The sequence below is a fragment of the Pelecanus crispus genome, chromosome Z, assembly GCF_030463565.1.
Source record: "Pelecanus crispus isolate bPelCri1 chromosome Z, bPelCri1.pri, whole genome shotgun sequence".
Lineage (NCBI taxonomy): Eukaryota > Metazoa > Chordata > Aves > Pelecaniformes > Pelecanidae > Pelecanus > Pelecanus crispus.
In genome coordinates this window covers 86,666,156-86,682,330 of record NC_134676.1, presented here as the reverse complement: position 1 = coordinate 86,682,330, position 16,175 = coordinate 86,666,156, and the positions used below count along the sequence as shown (strand labels likewise).

At 67.1% G+C, this 16,175-nt stretch overlaps 3 protein-coding genes and 3 non-coding genes across 6 annotated transcripts; 2 read left to right on the top strand and 4 right to left on the bottom strand.

The window, feature by feature from the left end:
- Nucleotides 1-3,857: 3,857 nt before the first annotated feature.
- LOC142596775 (U2 spliceosomal RNA) lies at nucleotides 3,858-4,048 on the bottom strand. The gene has a single exon (XR_012831897.1). It is a non-coding gene; the product is annotated as a U2 spliceosomal RNA (small nuclear RNA).
- Nucleotides 4,049-4,721: 673 nt separating this feature from the next.
- TAF6L (TATA-box binding protein associated factor 6 like) lies at nucleotides 4,722-8,915 on the top strand. The gene is made up of 10 exons (XM_075726913.1): nucleotides 4,722-4,868; nucleotides 4,967-5,053; nucleotides 6,601-6,751; nucleotides 6,858-6,908; nucleotides 7,017-7,111; nucleotides 7,212-7,286; nucleotides 7,398-7,618; nucleotides 7,715-7,847; nucleotides 7,928-8,056; nucleotides 8,148-8,915. The coding sequence occupies exons 1-10, from the start codon at nucleotides 4,722-4,724 to the stop codon at nucleotides 8,913-8,915; spliced, it is 1,857 nt and encodes a 618-aa protein (XP_075583028.1).
- A 748-nt stretch (nucleotides 8,916-9,663) lies between these two features.
- Nucleotides 9,664-11,523, top strand: TMEM179B (transmembrane protein 179B). Its single transcript, XM_075727137.1, has 5 exons — nucleotides 9,664-9,759; nucleotides 10,339-10,526; nucleotides 10,612-10,746; nucleotides 10,861-10,936; nucleotides 11,365-11,523. Exons 1-5 carry the CDS (start codon nucleotides 9,664-9,666, stop codon nucleotides 11,521-11,523), a joined length of 654 nt encoding a protein of 217 aa, XP_075583252.1.
- Nucleotides 11,524-12,146: 623 nt separating this feature from the next.
- Nucleotides 12,147-12,337, bottom strand: LOC142596774 (U2 spliceosomal RNA). The gene has a single exon (XR_012831896.1). It is a non-coding gene; the product is annotated as a U2 spliceosomal RNA (small nuclear RNA).
- Nucleotides 12,338-14,299: 1,962 nt separating this feature from the next.
- On the bottom strand, nucleotides 14,300-14,490 carry LOC142596761 (U2 spliceosomal RNA). The gene has a single exon (XR_012831883.1). It is a non-coding gene; the product is annotated as a U2 spliceosomal RNA (small nuclear RNA).
- A 910-nt stretch (nucleotides 14,491-15,400) lies between these two features.
- Nucleotides 15,401-16,148, bottom strand: TMEM223 (transmembrane protein 223). The gene is made up of 2 exons (XM_075726098.1): nucleotides 15,887-16,148; nucleotides 15,401-15,749 (listed from the first exon to the last, which is right to left on the bottom strand). The coding sequence occupies exons 1-2, from the start codon at nucleotides 16,146-16,148 to the stop codon at nucleotides 15,451-15,453; spliced, it is 561 nt and encodes a 186-aa protein (XP_075582213.1). The 3' UTR covers nucleotides 15,401-15,450.
- Between the last annotated feature and the right edge of the window lie 27 nt (nucleotides 16,149-16,175).

Below are 16,175 nucleotides of genomic sequence, written 5' to 3'. Positions count from 1 at the left end.
GTGACCCCATGGAGAGGAGCCCGTGCCGGAGCAGGCTCCTGGCTGGAATTGTGACCCCGTGGAGAGGAGCCCACGCTGGAGCAGGCTCCTGGCTGGAATTGTGACCCCGTGGAGAGGAGCCCGTGCCGGAGCAGGCTCCCGGCTGGAATTGTGACCCCGTGGAGAGGAGCCCACGCTGGAGCAGGCTCCCGGCTGGAATTGTGACCCCGTGGAGAGGAGCCCACGATGGAGCAGGCTCCCGGCTGGAATTGTGACCCCATGGAGAGGAGCCCGTGCCGGAGCAGGCTCCCGGCTGGAATTGTGACCCCATGGAGAGGAGCCCGTGCCGGAGCAGGCTCCCGGCTGGAATTGTGACCCCATGGAGAGGAGCCCGTGCCGGAGCAGGCTCCCGGCTGGAATTGTGACCCCATGGAGAGGAGCCCGTGCCGGAGCAGGCTCCTGGCTGGAATTGTGACCCCGTGGAGAGGAGCCCACCTTGGAGCAGGCTCCTGGCTGGAATTGTGACCCCATGGAGAGGAGCCCACCTTGGAGCAGGCTCCCGGCTGGAATTGTGACCCCGTGGAGAGGAGCCCGTGCCGGAGCAGGCTCCTGGCTGGAATTGTGACCCCATGGAGAGGAGCCCACCTTGGAGCAGGCTCCCGGCTGGAATTGTGACCCCGTGGAGAGGAGCCCGTGCCGGAGCAGGCTCCCGGCTGGAATTGTGACCCCGTGGAGAGGAGCCTGTGCCGGAGCAGGCTCCCGGCTGGAATTGTGACCCCGTGGAGAGGAGCCCGTGCCGGAGCAGGCTCCCGGCTGGAATTGTGACCCCATGGAGAGGAGCCCGTGCCGGAGCAGGCTCCCGGCTGGAATTGTGACCCCGTGGAGAGGAGCCCACCTTGGAGCAGGCTCCCGGCTGGAATTGTGACCCCGTGGAGAGGAGCCCACCTTGGAGCAGGCTCCTGGCTGGAATTGTGACCCCGTGGAGAGGAGCCCGTGCTGGAGCAGGCTCCTGGCTGGAATTGTGACCCCGTGGAGAGGAGCCCGTGCTGGAGCAGGCTCCCGGCTGGAATTGTGACCCCGTGGAGAGGAGCCCGTGCCGGAGCAGGCTCCTGGCTGGAATTGTGACCCCATGGAGAGGAGCCCGTGCTGGAGCAGGCTCCTGGCTGGAATTGTGACCCCATGGAGAGGAGCCCACCTTGGAGCAGGCTCCCGGCTGGAATTGTGACCCCATGGAGAGGAGCCCGTGCCGGAGCAGGCTCCTGGCTGGAATTGTGACCCCGTGGAGAGGAGCCCACCTTGGAGCAGGCTCCCGGCTGGAATTGTGACCCCATGGAGAGGAGCCTACGCTGGAGCAGGGGAGGAGGGTGAGGAGTCCTGCCCGGAGGAGGAAGGAGCGGCAGAGACGCTGTGTGATGAACTGACCCCAACCCCCATTCCCGTCCCCCTGCGGCGCTCACGGGGAGGAGGGAGAGAAAATTGGGAGTGAAGTTGATCCCGGCAAGAAGGGAGGGATGGGGGGAATGCTTTAAGATTTGGGTTTACTTCTCATTACCCTGCACATGTTCTCACTCCTCTCTCTCCTACTCAGTTTTGATTGGCAATAAATTAAACTGATTTAACCCCCAAGTCGAGTCTGTTTTGCCCGTGACGGTAATTTCCGTGTGATCTCTCCCTGTCCTTACCTCGACCCACGTTCTATTTTTTTCTCTCCCCTGGCCAGTTGAGAAGGGGAGCGACAGAGCGGCTTTGGTGGGTGCTTGGCATCCAGCTGGGGTCAGACCCCCACAATTCCTGTCAGAGATGCATTAATCACCAGTCTTTACCAAGGTGGACAGCCCACCTTTGCTTAACGGGGAAAAGGAACGTGTGTACTTTTAGATATGTTCGACAAATAGCCACAACCCTCAGCAGAAGCTGTAGCCTTGAACATAAGAGAAGGAATGGCCTGCCTGGAGCCAAAGGAGCCAATAAAGAACAAGGAAACCCCAGGCCCAAATAGCCATGGAATCATGAAAATCATCAAATTGTTTAGGTTGGAAAAGATCTTTAAGATCATCCAGTCCAACCATTAACCTAACGCTACCAAGTCCACCACTCAACCAATTGAGGGTAGAATAATAATTAATGTCATGTTTCCTGGCTTGGTGGCTGCATTATTTTTTAATGAAAGTCAAACTAGGAATCACTAAGGTTGGAAAGGAGCTCTAAGATCACCAGTCCAGCGCCACCCCAACACCCCCATGGCCACTAAACCATGTCCCAAAGTGCCACCTCTGCCTGTTTTTGACCCCTCCAGGGCTGGGGACTCCCCCACCTCTCTGGGCAGCCTGGTCCAATGCGTGACCGCTCTTTCCATGAATAAATTTTTCCTAATATCCAATCTAAATTAGCTGTGGGTGCGTCCCTGGCTTGGTGGTTGGATTATTTGTTGATGAAAGTCAAACTAGGAGTCATTAAGGTTGGAAAGGGCCTCTAAGATCATCGGTCCAACGTCAACCCAACACCCCCACGCCCACCAAACCATGTCCCCAAGTGCCACCTCTGCCCGTTTTTGACCCCTCCAGGGCTGGGGACTCCCCCACCTCTCTGGGCAGCCTGGTCCAATGCTTGACCACCCTTTCCATGAATAAATTTTTCCTAATATCCAACTTAAACCTCCCCTGGCGCAGCTTGAGGCCATTCCCTCTCGTCCTATCGCTGTTCCTTGGGAGCAGAGCCCGACTCCCCTCCCTGCCCCCTCCTGCCAGGAGCTGCAGAGCGATCAGGTCTCCCCTCAGCCTCCTCTTCTCCAGGCTGAACACCCCCAGCTCCCTCAGCCGCTCCCCACCAGCCCTGTGCTCCAGACCCTTCCCCAGCTCCGCTGCCCTTCTCTGGACACGCCCCAGCACCCCAATGTTCTCCTTGTGCTGAGGGGCCCAAAACTGGACACAGCATTCCAGGTGCGCCGAGCACAGGGGCACTATCCCTGCCCTGCTCCTGCTGGCCACACTACCCCTGACACAAGCCAGGATGCTGTTGGCCACCTGGGCACGCTGCTGGCTCATGTTCAGCTTTTGACCAACACCCCCAGCTCCTTTGCCGCCGGGCACCTTCCCAGCTGCTTTTCCCCAAGCCTGCAGCGTTGCACGGGGTTGTTGCGACCCAAGCGCAGGACCCGGTGCTTGGCCTCGTTGGCCTCGGCCATCGCCCCGGCCCATCCCGGTCCCGCTGCAGGGCCATGCCACCCTCCAGCACATCGACGCTCCCGCCCAGCGTGGCGTCACCTGCGAACTTGAGGGCGCGCTCAATCCCCTCATCCAGGTGGTTGATGAGGATCTTCAACAGGGCCGGCCCCAAAACCGAGCCCTGGGAGCAGCGCTCGTGACCGGGCGCCAACGGGACTTAGACTCCCGGAATCGTTGAGGTTGGGAAAGCCCTTTAAGATCACCCAGTCCAACCATTAAGCTGCGCTACCAAGCGCGCACTGAACCAGCCAAGGGTGGGCTGGCCTGACCCATGCCCCCAGCGCCGCCCCTGCCTGTTTGTGACCCCCCGGGGCTGGGGGCTCCCCTGGCTCTCGGGGCAGCCGGTTCCAACGCGTGCCCTCCCTTGCCCAGAAGCGAGTTTTCCGACTTGCCAAGCGGAGCCGGTTCAGCGGCCTCCGCGCTCCAGCGCCCAGCCGCTTTCGGGTTTACCCCCGCGCAGCGCGGCTGTTGCTGCGGCCCCGGGCTGCGGTGCGAGGGCACGGGGAGCTGAAGCAGCCGGGCACCCCCGGGGCCGGGCCCAGGGTCGCTGTGCGGAGGCACCGGCGCGGGGAAATGCGAGGGGACGGGGCTGCCCCGCCCCTGCAGCTCCGCCACAGCTCCGCTCTGTCTTTGACCGGTTAGAGAGGTCCCCCGCGGGGGTGCACCGTACCCGGAGGCACTGCAATACCGGGACGATGCGCGGAGCGGAGGGAGCAAGCTCCGGGTCCAACTCCCAATACCAAAAATCCGTTTAATATAAAGTCCTCTCATCGAGGACGTATCAGATATTAAACTGATAAGAACAGATACTACACTTGATCTTAGCCAAAAGGCCGAGAAGCGATGACAAACACACCCCCAAACACCGCACACACCCCGCGCCCACCGCACACAAGTCACGGACGCTCCCCCGCCAACGGCCCCGACCGCACCGCCCCGCTCCAAGCCCCGCTCCCCGCACCCCCGCACGGTCCGCCCGCGCCCCGACACCCGCGACCCCCCGCCGCAGCGCGGAGACCCCCGCAGCGGGGACTCCCAGCAGCCCGTTCTCCTCGCGCAGCACTCCTTATTACCATAACCACGCCCTCTACCCGCACTCTCCCCGCCCCGCCGCGCTCCCCAAGCCCCGCCCAGCTCCGCAGGCCCCGCCCCCTCGCCCTTTCCTGGCGGCCCCCGCCGTGTCCCCGCGATCGCCATTTTCCCCTTTCCCCCCCCCGGCCCAAATCCGCACCCAGGGCCCCGGCGGGACGCCGCTCCCCCCGTGACAGCCCACGCAGCACACGCAAAAACAACTTTTTCCTGCGGAAATTCACGCTGTAGATAAAAACACCTCAATTCCCCCCCCCCCCCGCCCTGCGGTCACCGCACGCCCCGCCCACCGCTGCCGCTGCCACGCCCCTCGCCGCTTATTTGCATTCGCCACGCCCCCGCTGGGCACGCGGCCGTGCCCCCGCCCCTCTTATTTGCATGCTCCGCCCTCGGGGGGCGGGGCGGCGGGCAGGGCGCGCGGGGGCCGCCATGTCGGAGCGGGAGGAGCGGCGCTTCGTGGAGCTGCCGCGGGAGTCGGTGCGCTTGATGGCGGAGAGCACCGGGCTGGAGCTCAGCGACGAGGTGGCGGCCTTGTTAGCCGAAGATGTCTGCTACCGCTTGCGGGAGGCCACGCAGGTAATGGCCGGCGGGGCCAGCGGGCCTGCTCTCGGGCCTGCTCCCGCTCCCGCTCCCGGTCCCGGTCCCGGTCCCGGTGACGGTGCCCCCCCCCGCAGAACAGCTCCCAGTTCATGAAACACACGCGGCGACGCAAACTCACCGTGGAAGATTTCAACCGGGCCCTGCGCTGGAGCAACGTCGAGGTAGGTATGGCAGCCGGGGCTGGGGGGGGCCTGGGGGGGTCCCCGCTGCTTCCCCGCAGGGAGCAGGACCGGGGGGCCCGGCTGCCGGCCCCCCCGTGGGGCTGGGGACACCGCTGGGGCTTGGGGACACTGGGGGGCCTTGAGGACACCTGTGGGGCTGGGGACACCTGTGGGGCTGGGGGACACCGGTGGGGCTGGGGACAATTCTGGGCCTTGGGGACACCGGTGGGGTTTGGGGACACCAGTGGGGCTTGGGGACACTGGTGGGACTGGGGACACTGGTGGGGCTTGGGGACACCGGTGGGGCTGGGGACAATTCTGGGCCTTGGGGACACTGGTGGGGCTTGGGGACACCGGTGGGGCTGGGGACAATTCTGGGCCTTGGGGACACTGGTGGGGCTTGGGGACACTTGTGGGGCAGGGGACAATTCTGGGCCTTGGGGACACCGGTGGGGTTTGGGGACACTGGTGGGGCTTGGGGACACCGGTGGGGCTGGGGGACACCTGTGGGGCTGGGGACACTTGTGGGGCTTGGGGACACTTGTGGGGCTTGGGGACACTTGTGGGGCTTGGGGACACTGGTGGGACTGGGGACACTGGTGGGGCTTGGGGACACCGGTGGGGCTGGGGACAATTCTGGGCCTTGGGGACACTGGTGGGGCTTGGGGACACTTGTGGGGCAGGGGACAATTCTGGGCCTTGGGGACACCGGTGGGGCTGGGGACACTTGTGGGGCTTGGGGACACCGGTGGGGCTGGGGACACTTGTGGGGCAGGGGACAATTCTGGGCCTTGGGGACACTGGTGGGGCTGGGGACACCGGTGGGGCTGGGGACACCGGTGGGGCTGTGTCCCGAGCGCTGGGCGCAGCAGCACGGGTCAGTGCTGTGGGTTGGGGGTCGTAGAATCGTCGGATCGTTTAGGTTGGGAAAGAGCTTTAAGATCATCTAGGCCAACCATTAGCCTAACGCTGCCAAGGCCACCACCAAACCAATTAAGGGGCGAGGAATAATTAATTTCATGTTTCCTGGCTTGGTGGCTGGCTTATTTTTAATGAAAGTCAAACCAGGAATCGTTAGGGTTGGAAAGATCTCTAAGATCATCGGTCCAACATCAACCCAACACCCCCATGGCCACTAAACCATGTCCCCAAGTGCCACCTCTGCCCATTTTTTGAACCCCTCCAGGGCTGGGGACTCCCCTACCTCTCTGGGCAGCCTGTTCCAACATGTGACCACTCTTTCCGTGAAGAAATTTCTCCTAATATCCAATCTAAATTAATCGTGTGTGGGTCCCTGGCTTGGTGACTGGATAATTTTTAATGAAAGTCAAACTAGGAATCATTAAGGTTGGAAAGGATCTCTAAGATCATCAGTCCAATGTCAACCCAACACCCCCATGCCCACTAAACCGTGGCCCAAAGTGCCACCTCTGCCCGTTTTTTGACCACAGAAAATGGGTCCCCATGGGTCAGTGTGTCCCATGAAGGGGACGGTGGGTGCTGGCTTGGGGGGATGTGTGGGGGGTGCCACCACGGTGTCCCCCCAGGCGGTGTGTGGATACGGCTCCCAGGACGCGCTGCCCTTCCGGGCCATCAAGGAAGGCGAGTTGTACTTCCAGGAGGACCGGGAAGTCAATTTGGTGGAGCTGGCCCTGGCCACCAACATCCCCAAGGGCTGCGCTGAGACCACCGTGCGAGGTGAGGGGCTCGCCCGCCGTGCCCCCCACCCGGCACCCCGCTCCTGCCTGACCCCGGTGGCGGGCAGGGCGCAGGCAAAGGCGCTCATCGCCGCGCTCTCTCGCAGTGCACGTCTCCTACCTGGATGGAAAAGGCAACCTGGAGCCGCAGGGAGCCGGTAAGGAGTGGCGGAGGTGACGCCAGCTTGCAAGGCGTGGGGGGAACGTTGTTCTCCCCCACGCCGGCGGCCGGACTTTGGGGTGACGTTCCCCCCGCCCCGCCACAGTGCCCAGCGCCGTCTCTACGCTGACGGACGATCTGCTCAAGTACTACCAACACGTCACCCGGGCGGTGCTGGGCGACGACCCGCAGCTGATGAAGGTGGGGTGGGGCAGGGGGAGCCCCCCCAACCCCGCTCTAGCACCCAAATGGGGCTGACACCCCCCCCACACCCCACCGTGGCTCGCATCCTCGCTCGCAGGTGGCCCTGCAGGACCTGCAGACCAACTCCAAGATCTCCGCTCTCCTGCCCTACTTCGTCTACGTGGTCAGCGGGGTGAGCGCGGGCAACGGGACGCGGAGGAGGGAGGCGGGGTGGCGGGGGTCTCCGAACCGGCTCTGGGGAGCGGCTCCTTGCTGAACCCAACCCCGGGTGCCGTGCTGGCAGGTGAAATCGGTGAGCCACGACCTGGAGCAGCTAAACCGGCTTTTGCACATCGCTCGCAGCCTGATCCAAAATCCCTTCCTCTGCTTGGGCTCCTACGTCCGCAGCCTGATCGCCAGCGTCATGTACTGCGCGCTGGAGCCGCTGGCCGCCTCCATCAACCCCCTCAACGACCACTGGACCCTGCGCGATTACGCTGCCATGTTGCTCAGCCGCATCTTCTGGTGGGGACGGACCCTCGCCCGGGGTGCACGGGGGGGGTTTCCGGCGCCGTGAGCCCGCCGCGGCAGGGACTGGAGCGTCCGCCCTCTCGCCCGCAGGACCCACGGTGATTTGGTGAGCGGCCTCTACCACCAAATCCTCCTCTCACTCCAGAAGGTGCTGGCCGACCCCGTGCGCCCGCTCTGCTCCCACTACGGCGCGGTTGTCGGCCTGCACGCCCTCGGCTGGAAGGTGAGGGTTGCACGGGGAGGGGGCCGTGCCGCGCCGCCGGGGCTTCTGACCGCCCGCCTGTCCGTCTGTCCCCTCCGCAGGCGGTGGAGCGGGTGCTTTACCCCCATCTTCCCACCTACTGGGCCAACCTGCAGGCAGTGCTGGACGACTACTCCGTCTCCAACGCCCAGGTCAAGGCCGACGGGCACAAAGTCTACGGCGCCATCCTGGTGAGCGACTCGTCCCACCGAGGGTCCCCCTTGGGCGAGGGGCAGACGTGGCCCCCGCCACTGCCAGCACCGTTTTCTCCCCCTTTACCAGGTGGCTGTCGAGCGCTTGCTGAAAATGAAGGCGCAGCAGGTTCCCGCCCCGGCATCTGGGGCCGGCCCGCGGCAGGAGGGCTCCCCGCGGCACAGCCCCAAGCAAGACCCCCCGGCCGAAGCGGGTTTTGGCCTCGGCCGGCCCCTGCTACAGCTGGGGGGTGGCGGCGGCGGCGGACCCCCCTCGGCGGCAGCGCCCGCGCTGCCCGCCCTTTCCCTGCACGACATGTACCGCGAGCTCTACGACTTTTTCGGCGACAGCCTGGCCGCCCGTTTCGGCACGGGCCTGCCGCCGGCTGGCCTGCCGCCTCCCGGTACCCCCGAGGGTGCCCGAAAGGAGCCGCCGGCTTTCGGGGGCGAGGGGGCGGCACGCAAAATGCCGCAGCTGACGGCCAACGCTACGGTGAGCCCGCAGGAGGAGGAAAGCCCGCGGGGCGAAGCCCCGGCCGGCCGGCCGGCATTGCACCGGCCGACCAGCTTGGCTCGGCCCCGCGGAGCCCCTCGTCAACCTGGCCATCGCCCGGGCGCCCGCGACGTCTTCCAGAAATGCCGTTTCGCTCCTCGCGGTGCCCCGCGTTTCAGTTTCCTCATCGCGGGTCGCCAAGCGGGCCGGCGTTGCCAGGGCCGCCTCTTCCAGACCAGCTTCCCTCAGCATCATGGACCCGGCCACGTCTCCCGTTACGCCCAAAAGTTGCCCATGATCGGTCGCACCACCCGGCCGGCCCGGCGGTGGCCGCGGGCTGAGTATTCCCTCCATCTCCTCCTCTGAGGCGGGTGCTGGGCGCTCGCCCCCTCGGCATCGGCCCAGGGCAACGCCGGGCCGGCGTGCGCTTGGGTGCGGGGGATCCACCGGTGCCAGCCTGGTGCTGTAGCGCGCGTCCGGCGGTTAATAAAAACGTGCGTGCTGCTGAGCGCGGGGAAGGGTTTTTAGCTGCCGCGGGGCGGCGAGGCACTGCGTTCCCCGCCAACGGCGTGGCAGGAGATGGACGGCGGCCATCCTGTGGCGGGCAAAGCCGAGGAGATGGCAGCTGAGGTTCCCGCTGCCGAGCGGAGGAGGATGGAGTAGGTTGGTGGGTCGTGGACATCTTGGGGAAATTTCCGCTTTCCGTCGGTGTTGATGGCGTTCCCGGCGAAGGACGTGGCTCCCACCGCGGCACGTCCCCGTGTCACAGTTGGAGTGTGGGATGGATGGTGGATGATGGATGGGTGGATGATGAATGGAGGATGGATGGATGGATGGATGGATGGATGGAGGATGGATGCCGGCATCTCTGAGCAAGCTGGGGACGGGAGCGGTTCTGGCTGAGTGGGAGCCACAGGGGCAAGCGTGGCCACCAACCACGCCGGCACGCGGTGCTGGAGCAGGGTGAGTCGGCAGCGGTAGGACGCCAGGGCTGCGGCACGATGGTTTCACCGCGATGGGGCCCGCCAAGGAGCCCGGCCCTGTGCTGCCGGGCGGGGTGGGGCGGAGGAGGCCGGGCTGAGCGGGAAGGGGGGGGGGGGGGGGGGGACGGAAGATGGCGGTGTCCGTCCTGCAGCTGGCGGAGCTGGTCCTCCACGGAGCCGCCTTCCTCTGCGGAATCGTCTGCGCTTCGGCCCTCACCGTGGCACAGGTACTGGAATGCGATGGGGTCGGGTGGGAGCCGGCCACGTTGCTTGGGGCGGGGGGGGGCAAGCTGGGAGGGGGGGGAGCACAGTGGCTTCACCCCACTCCTTGTTTTGGGGCTCCCCACATCCCCCGGGCTGCCCTGGGGGTCTGCGCTGCCGCCCCGGTGGGCTCTGTCCCGCTGCTGCCTCAGCCGGGTCTGCCCCAGACACCCCCCCCCCCCCCCCCAACTCCTGCACCCCCTGTTTGTGGTCACCCGGTGCCGTGGGGAGCCAGGACACAGGCAGGCAGCAAGGTGGGGTGCTGGGGGGGGGTGGCAGGGGGGTGGCTGAGCCCCCTTGCTCGTCCTGAGCCCCCCGGCGCATCATGTGAGCACAAGGAGTCAACCGGCGCGGTTTGAGCTTCCTTCCTCCTCCAACGCTCTCCTCCTCCTCCTCCTCCTCCTCCTCCTGCTGCTGCTGCTGCTCCACCTCACCTCGCCGGTTTGTCCTGCTGGGGCTGAGCGTGACTCCCCATGGGTGCCCGAGGCGGGAGGTGACCAAAAGACAGCCCCCCACCCCTGCAACTGCCCCCCCCCGGGTCGCAGGGAGAATTTGGAGGCTGGTGCATCCTCTACGGCACGGTGAGCTGGAACGGGACGGCGCTGGTGCCCAAGTCCTTCAGCCACATCTCGCTCTGCGATTTTGTCTCGGCCGTCTCCATCGTGGTGGCCCTGTATTGCTTCTCGTCGCTCCTTTACGGCATCTACAGCTGCTGCACCAACGAGTCCCAATGGTGAGCCGGGGCGGGGGGGCGGAGGGGCTGGGGGTGCCCTGCCAAGCCCCCCGCGCCGCTGATGCTGCTTCCCCTTCTCTCGCAGGGACCGCACTTGGCTCAGCATCGCCCTGGTCGTCGCCTTCGTCATCCTCTTCTTCCTCCTCATCTCGGCCTGCATCCTCCGCGTGGGGATGGATGCTTTCTGCGCCTCCATCATGCAGACCGAGGGCCTGTCCAGGTAGCGATGAGCCTTCCCCGGGGGCAAAGAGGGGGGGCGGGGGTCCTCCTCTGGGAAGGGGCCCCCCTGTTTCTCCCCAAACCTCACGCCCGCTCTGCCCCGTCCCCCCCGTAGCTGCCAGGAGGCTGAGCGCAAGCCGTGGGCATCCTACACCCCAACCCGCTTTTACAGCAACCTCTACAGCGCGCAGGTGAGCCGGGGCGCACAGTGAAGCCCCCCACCCCACCCTGCCCCGCCCTGGGGTCTGCACGGCCCCGCCGGCGGGCGAGGAGGTGGCGGGGGGATGGAAACGAAAAGCTGAAGCCCCCCCGCCATTCCCGCAAGGGAGAAGGGAGGGTGAATCTGTCTGTCTGTCCTGGGATGGGGCGAGGGACAGCGCCGGTGCACGGCGGGGGGGGGGGGGGCTGTTGCAAATAGGGGTGCAGCCGTAGCTGGAAGGCATGCAGTCGCTGCGGCTGCTGCATGGACAGCATCGCCGCGACGGCCGCCACAGGGACAGCATCGCTGCTTTGGCATGGGGGAGCCCCTTCCCAGGCGTGGAAATTGGGGGGGGGGGGGAGTTTGGGGAGGCCCGTGGCACCTTGCAACCCCCCCATCACCTCCCCGCTGTCCCCACAGGCGTCGGCCTGGGTGAATGTGTTCTTCTGGTGCCTGCTGACGGCCCGGCTGCTGGCCCAGCGGCGGAGGGAAGCCCCTTTCCTGCTGCTGCGGCGCAACGACCCCGAGTGGAGCGCCGAGACGGAAGCCATTTTCCGTGGAAGCCCCGTACGGTCTTGAAGGACGCCGGGGGGTACCGGGGTGGTGGTGGTGGGGGGCCTAGATCCGGGCAAGGCGCATTGGGGTGCGCTTCCAGGCACCCCACGGCACCAAAAAAAAAAAAGCAGGGACGCCCTTAGCCCTGCCACTGCCTGCGGTGACGAAGTCAGCGGCGCCCGAGGACCCTGCGGCGGCGAGCTGGGTGTTGGGTGGCACCAGCCACCCCCGCTTCGAGCTCCCCGCTCTGTCGTCGAGGCGCTTTTTGGGTGCGGAGGGTCGGTTATTAAAGCTGGATTTGCCACGGAGGAGCCTGCGCCCGGTGCTGGGGGTTGGAGGAGGGCGGTGGGAGAATGGGCCGGGGCAGCGTGGAGGAGGGAGATGGAGATGGAGGAGGATGGAGGAGGATGGAGGAGGATGGAGGAGGATGGAGGAGGATGGAGGAGGATGGAGGAGGATGAATAAGGGGGGTCACTGCTCAGCTCTGCGCGACCGCGGGGCCTGGATCTGTGCGTGTGGCGACAGCAGCGTGGGGGGAGGAGAGCAGTGCGGGGTGCGCCGTGTCGCGACAGGAAAGAAATGGAAGGAACCGCGGTAAAACCCCGCAGGCGGCTTCGCTCTGTTTTTAACCAGTGCAAGGTCCCCCGCGGGGGTGCACCGTACCCGGAGGCACTGCAATACCGGGACGATGCGCGGAGCGGAGGGAGCAAGCTCCGGGTCCAACTCCCAATACCAAAAATCCGTTTAATATAAAGTCCTCTCATCGAGGACGTATCAGATATTAAACTGATAAGAACAGATACTACACTTGATCTTAGCCAAAAGGCCGAGAAGCGATGACAAACACACCCCCAAGCACCACACACACCCCGCGCCCACCGCACACAAGTCACGGACGCTCCCCCGCCAACGGCCCCGACCGCACCGCCCCGCTCCAAGCCCCGCTCCCCGCACCCCCGCACGGTCCGCCCGCGCCCCGACACCCGCGACCCCCGCCGCAGCGCGGAGAACCCCGCAGCGGGGATTCCCAGCAGCCCGTTCTCCTCGCGCAGCACTCCTTATTACCATAACCACGCCCTCAGTTCACATCCAGAAGCCCTCCCGCCACCGTACGCCCCGCCCAGCGGCGCCGCCGCGCCACGCCCCCTCCGCGCCACGCCCCCTCCGCGCCGCGCCGGCCGCTCCTGCTTTGCGTGCGCCACGCCCCTTCCCGCGTCCCCCTCTGGCCCCGCCCCACCCCGCCAGACGCCGCCGCGCCCCGCCGCAGCCGCGGGAAACGCCGCCGGTCCCAGCGGGAGGCCCGGGGGGGCCGTGGGGCGCCCGGGCGGCGGCTCCCCCACCGGGATGCTCCGGGGCCGCCGGGACGCGGTCCGGGACCGCCCGCTCCAGCCGGCGCCGCGTGACTACGGCTGCCTCGGGCCGGCCCGGCGGGTTCTGCCGCGCCCGGCGGGGCCGGGGTGCCCTCGGCTCTCCCGCTCCGCCGCCGTCGTGCGGAGCCCGGCCCGGGATGGCGGGGAGGAGCCGCCCCCCCGACGGACCCCGGGGGCCGCAGCGGCGGGAGCTGCCGGCGGCCCCCGCGGAGCACGGAGATGCCTCATTAGCATAACCACGCCCCCGACTCGCGCCAGCCCCGCCCCCGCCCGCCCCCGCAGCCCCCGCCAGCCGCGCGCCCCGCCCTCACCTTTCGAGAGGCCACGCCCCCCTCGGCGTCTCTTAGCAACACGCCCCGCCCTCTGGCTGACACTCGCCCCGCCCCTTCACCGCCTCCTCGCGGCAACCTGATTGGCCTGCTGCGCACTGCGATTTGCATTCGCTCCGCCCCAATCCCCGCCCGCCCCGCCCCCCGAGGCGATTCAAACGCTCCGCGCGTCTTTCTGAACACCTCGCGCTAGCGGCGCTCTCATTGGCTGGGTTTCGCACCGCCCACGCCGAAGCCACGCCCAGCTGGCTCTGCCCAGCGCGCCGGGACCCCCGCGGTCCCACTGCCCCTCTCGGCTCCTGCCCGGGGGCTGCGCTCGGCGCTACCGGAGCCACACGGAGCCGCCCGGAGCAGCTCCAGGGCTCCCCCGGCGCTACCGGAGCCACACGGAGCCGCCCGGAGCAGCTCCAGGGCTGCCCCCGGCGCTACCGGAGCCACACAGAGCAGCTCCAGGACTCCCCCCGGTGCTACCGGAGCCACACGGAGCCACCCGGAGCAGCTCCAGGACTCCCCCCGGCGCTACCGGAGCCACCCGGAGCAGCTCCAGGGCTCCCCCCGGTACTACCGGAGCCACCTGGAGCAGCTCCAGGGCTCCCCCCGGCGCTACCGGAGCCACACGGAGCCGCCCCGAGCAGCTCCAGGGCTCCCCCCGGCGCTACCGGAGCCACACGGAGCCGCCCGGAGCAGCTCCAGGGCTCCCCCGGCGCAGCTCCAGGGCTCCCCCCGGCGCTACCGGAGCCACACAGAGCAGCTCCAGGACTCCCCCCGGTGCTACCGGAGCCACACGGAGCCACCCGGAGCAGCTCCAAGGGCTCCCCCCGGCGCTACCGGAGCCACCCGGAGCAGCTCCAGGGCTCCCCCCGGCGCTACCGGAGCAGCTCCAGGACTCCCCCCGGTGCTACCGGAGCCACACGGAGCCGCCCCGAGCAGCTCCAAGGCTCCTCCGGCGCTACCGGAGCCACACGGAGCCGCCCGGAGCAGCTCCAGGGCTCCCCCCGGCGCTACCGGAGCAGCTCCAAGGATCTCCCAGGACTGAAACGCTAGAGTTACCGGAGCCCCACGAAGCCCTCGCTCTGTTTTTAACCAGTGCAAGGTCCCCCGCGGGGGTGCACCGTACCCGGAGGCACTGCAATACCAGGACGATGCGCGGAGCGGAGGGAGCAAGCTCCGGGTCCAACTCCCAATACCAAAAATCCGTTTAATATAAAGTCCTCTCATCGAGGACGTATCAGATATTAAACTGATAAGAACAGATACTACACTTGATCTTAGCCAAAAGGCCGAGAAGCGATGACAAACACACCCCCAAGCACCACACACACCCCGCGCCCACCGCACACAAGTCACGGACGCTCCCCTGCCAACGGCCCCGACCGCACCGCCCCGCTCCAAGCCCCGCTCCCCGCACCCCCGCACGGTCCGCCCGCGCTCCGACACCCGCGACCCCCCGCCGCAGCGCGGAGACCCCCGCAGAGGAGACTCCCAGCAGCCCGTTCTCCTCGCGCAGCACTCCTTATTACCATAACCACGCCCCTACGCCGCACTCTCCACCGCTTCCTCGTTTACATAGCCCCGCCCCCGGCCGACCTGCGGATTGGGGCTCAGGCGCCTCAAGCCCTCCCCTAAAGCAGCCCCAAACGCCTTCAAAATGGCCCCAAAGCGCTCCCCGGGGGAGGCGGGGGGACACACACGGCACGAGGGGACACCCCACAATGTCACCACAGCGCTCTGGCCCCACAAGGTGCCAAGGCTGGTGAGGAGGAGGATGAGGAGGATGAGGAGGATGGGCCTGAGGGAGCACCGGGCGTGCACTGCCACCTCGAAGAGCTCCAGGAGGCTGCAGGGGGACGGGGACGCTGATGGGGATGGCGTGACGGGGACGAGGGGGCTCTCCCCGGGCCCACCCGCCATCTGCGGGGCGATGGGGAGCCCCTTCGGGCAACATGGGGGGCGCAGAGCCGCCCCCCACCCCAGGCTCGCGCTCACCCCCGCCGCCGAAGGCCTGGCTGAGGAGGACGAGGGTGGCGGCGAGGGCCAGCATGGGTGGGCTGGCGGCGGCGGGACCCCCGCCATCTCCCAGCACCATCCGCAGCTCCCTGGCGGCGCCCAAACACAGCGTGCGCAACAGAGGGGGTGCAAGGCGTCTCCCCAAAATTCTCCCCAACCTGTCCAAGCAGCCGGATACGTGGGTGGCTCAGGGTTTATTGGGAGGTGACAAGGCGGGGGACGGTCCCGGCTTGCCACCGCCTGTCCTAGAGCTTGCGGTAGGCCCCGACGGTGATGTCGAAGAGGCGAGGGTGGCAGAGCTGCCCGCGTTTATCCAGCAGGAAGAAGAAGGAGCGTCCCTTCACTTTGATGGGGACGGTGGCCGGTACTTCGGAGCGGTGAGCGCGGCAGGAGACGTGGCGTAACGGGACGGTGAAGGTGGGACCCCGGCCCAAGCCCAGCGGCCCGTGGGTACTGATCGTCACCTCGGAACCTCCCCGCAGCAGCGTCACCCGTCGCACGGCGCGGAGGGGAAACAGGCAACCAGCTGCCATGATCAAAGAGCCTGCGGGGCGGGGGGGGGAGGGACCGGGGGGGGGGTCAGCGCCGGCACCGGGCCGGTCCCAGCCCGTCCCGGGGCCCCCCGCTCCGCCCCGCAGCCCCCTGGGCCGGTCCCCGAAGCCCCCCCGCTACCCCCGGTACCGAGGGTGAGGCAGGAGGCGGTGAAGCCAAAACGCCATTTGTGGTCGCGGGGCCGAAGGGGGTCGTCGGGGCCGGGACCGGGAGCGGGGCGAAGGGCCGTGAAGGCGAAATGAGCCAGGTAGGTCCAGAAGAGGCCCTGCCCCGCGCAGAAGAAGCCGGCCAAGCGAAAGAACCGGTCCCGGTCGTGTCGGAACAACACCACGTCCCGCGGCACCGCCGTTTCCAGCGCCGCTGCCGCCGCCCGGGCCCGCAGCGCCGCCATGGCGGCCACTCCGCCGCTACTTCCGGG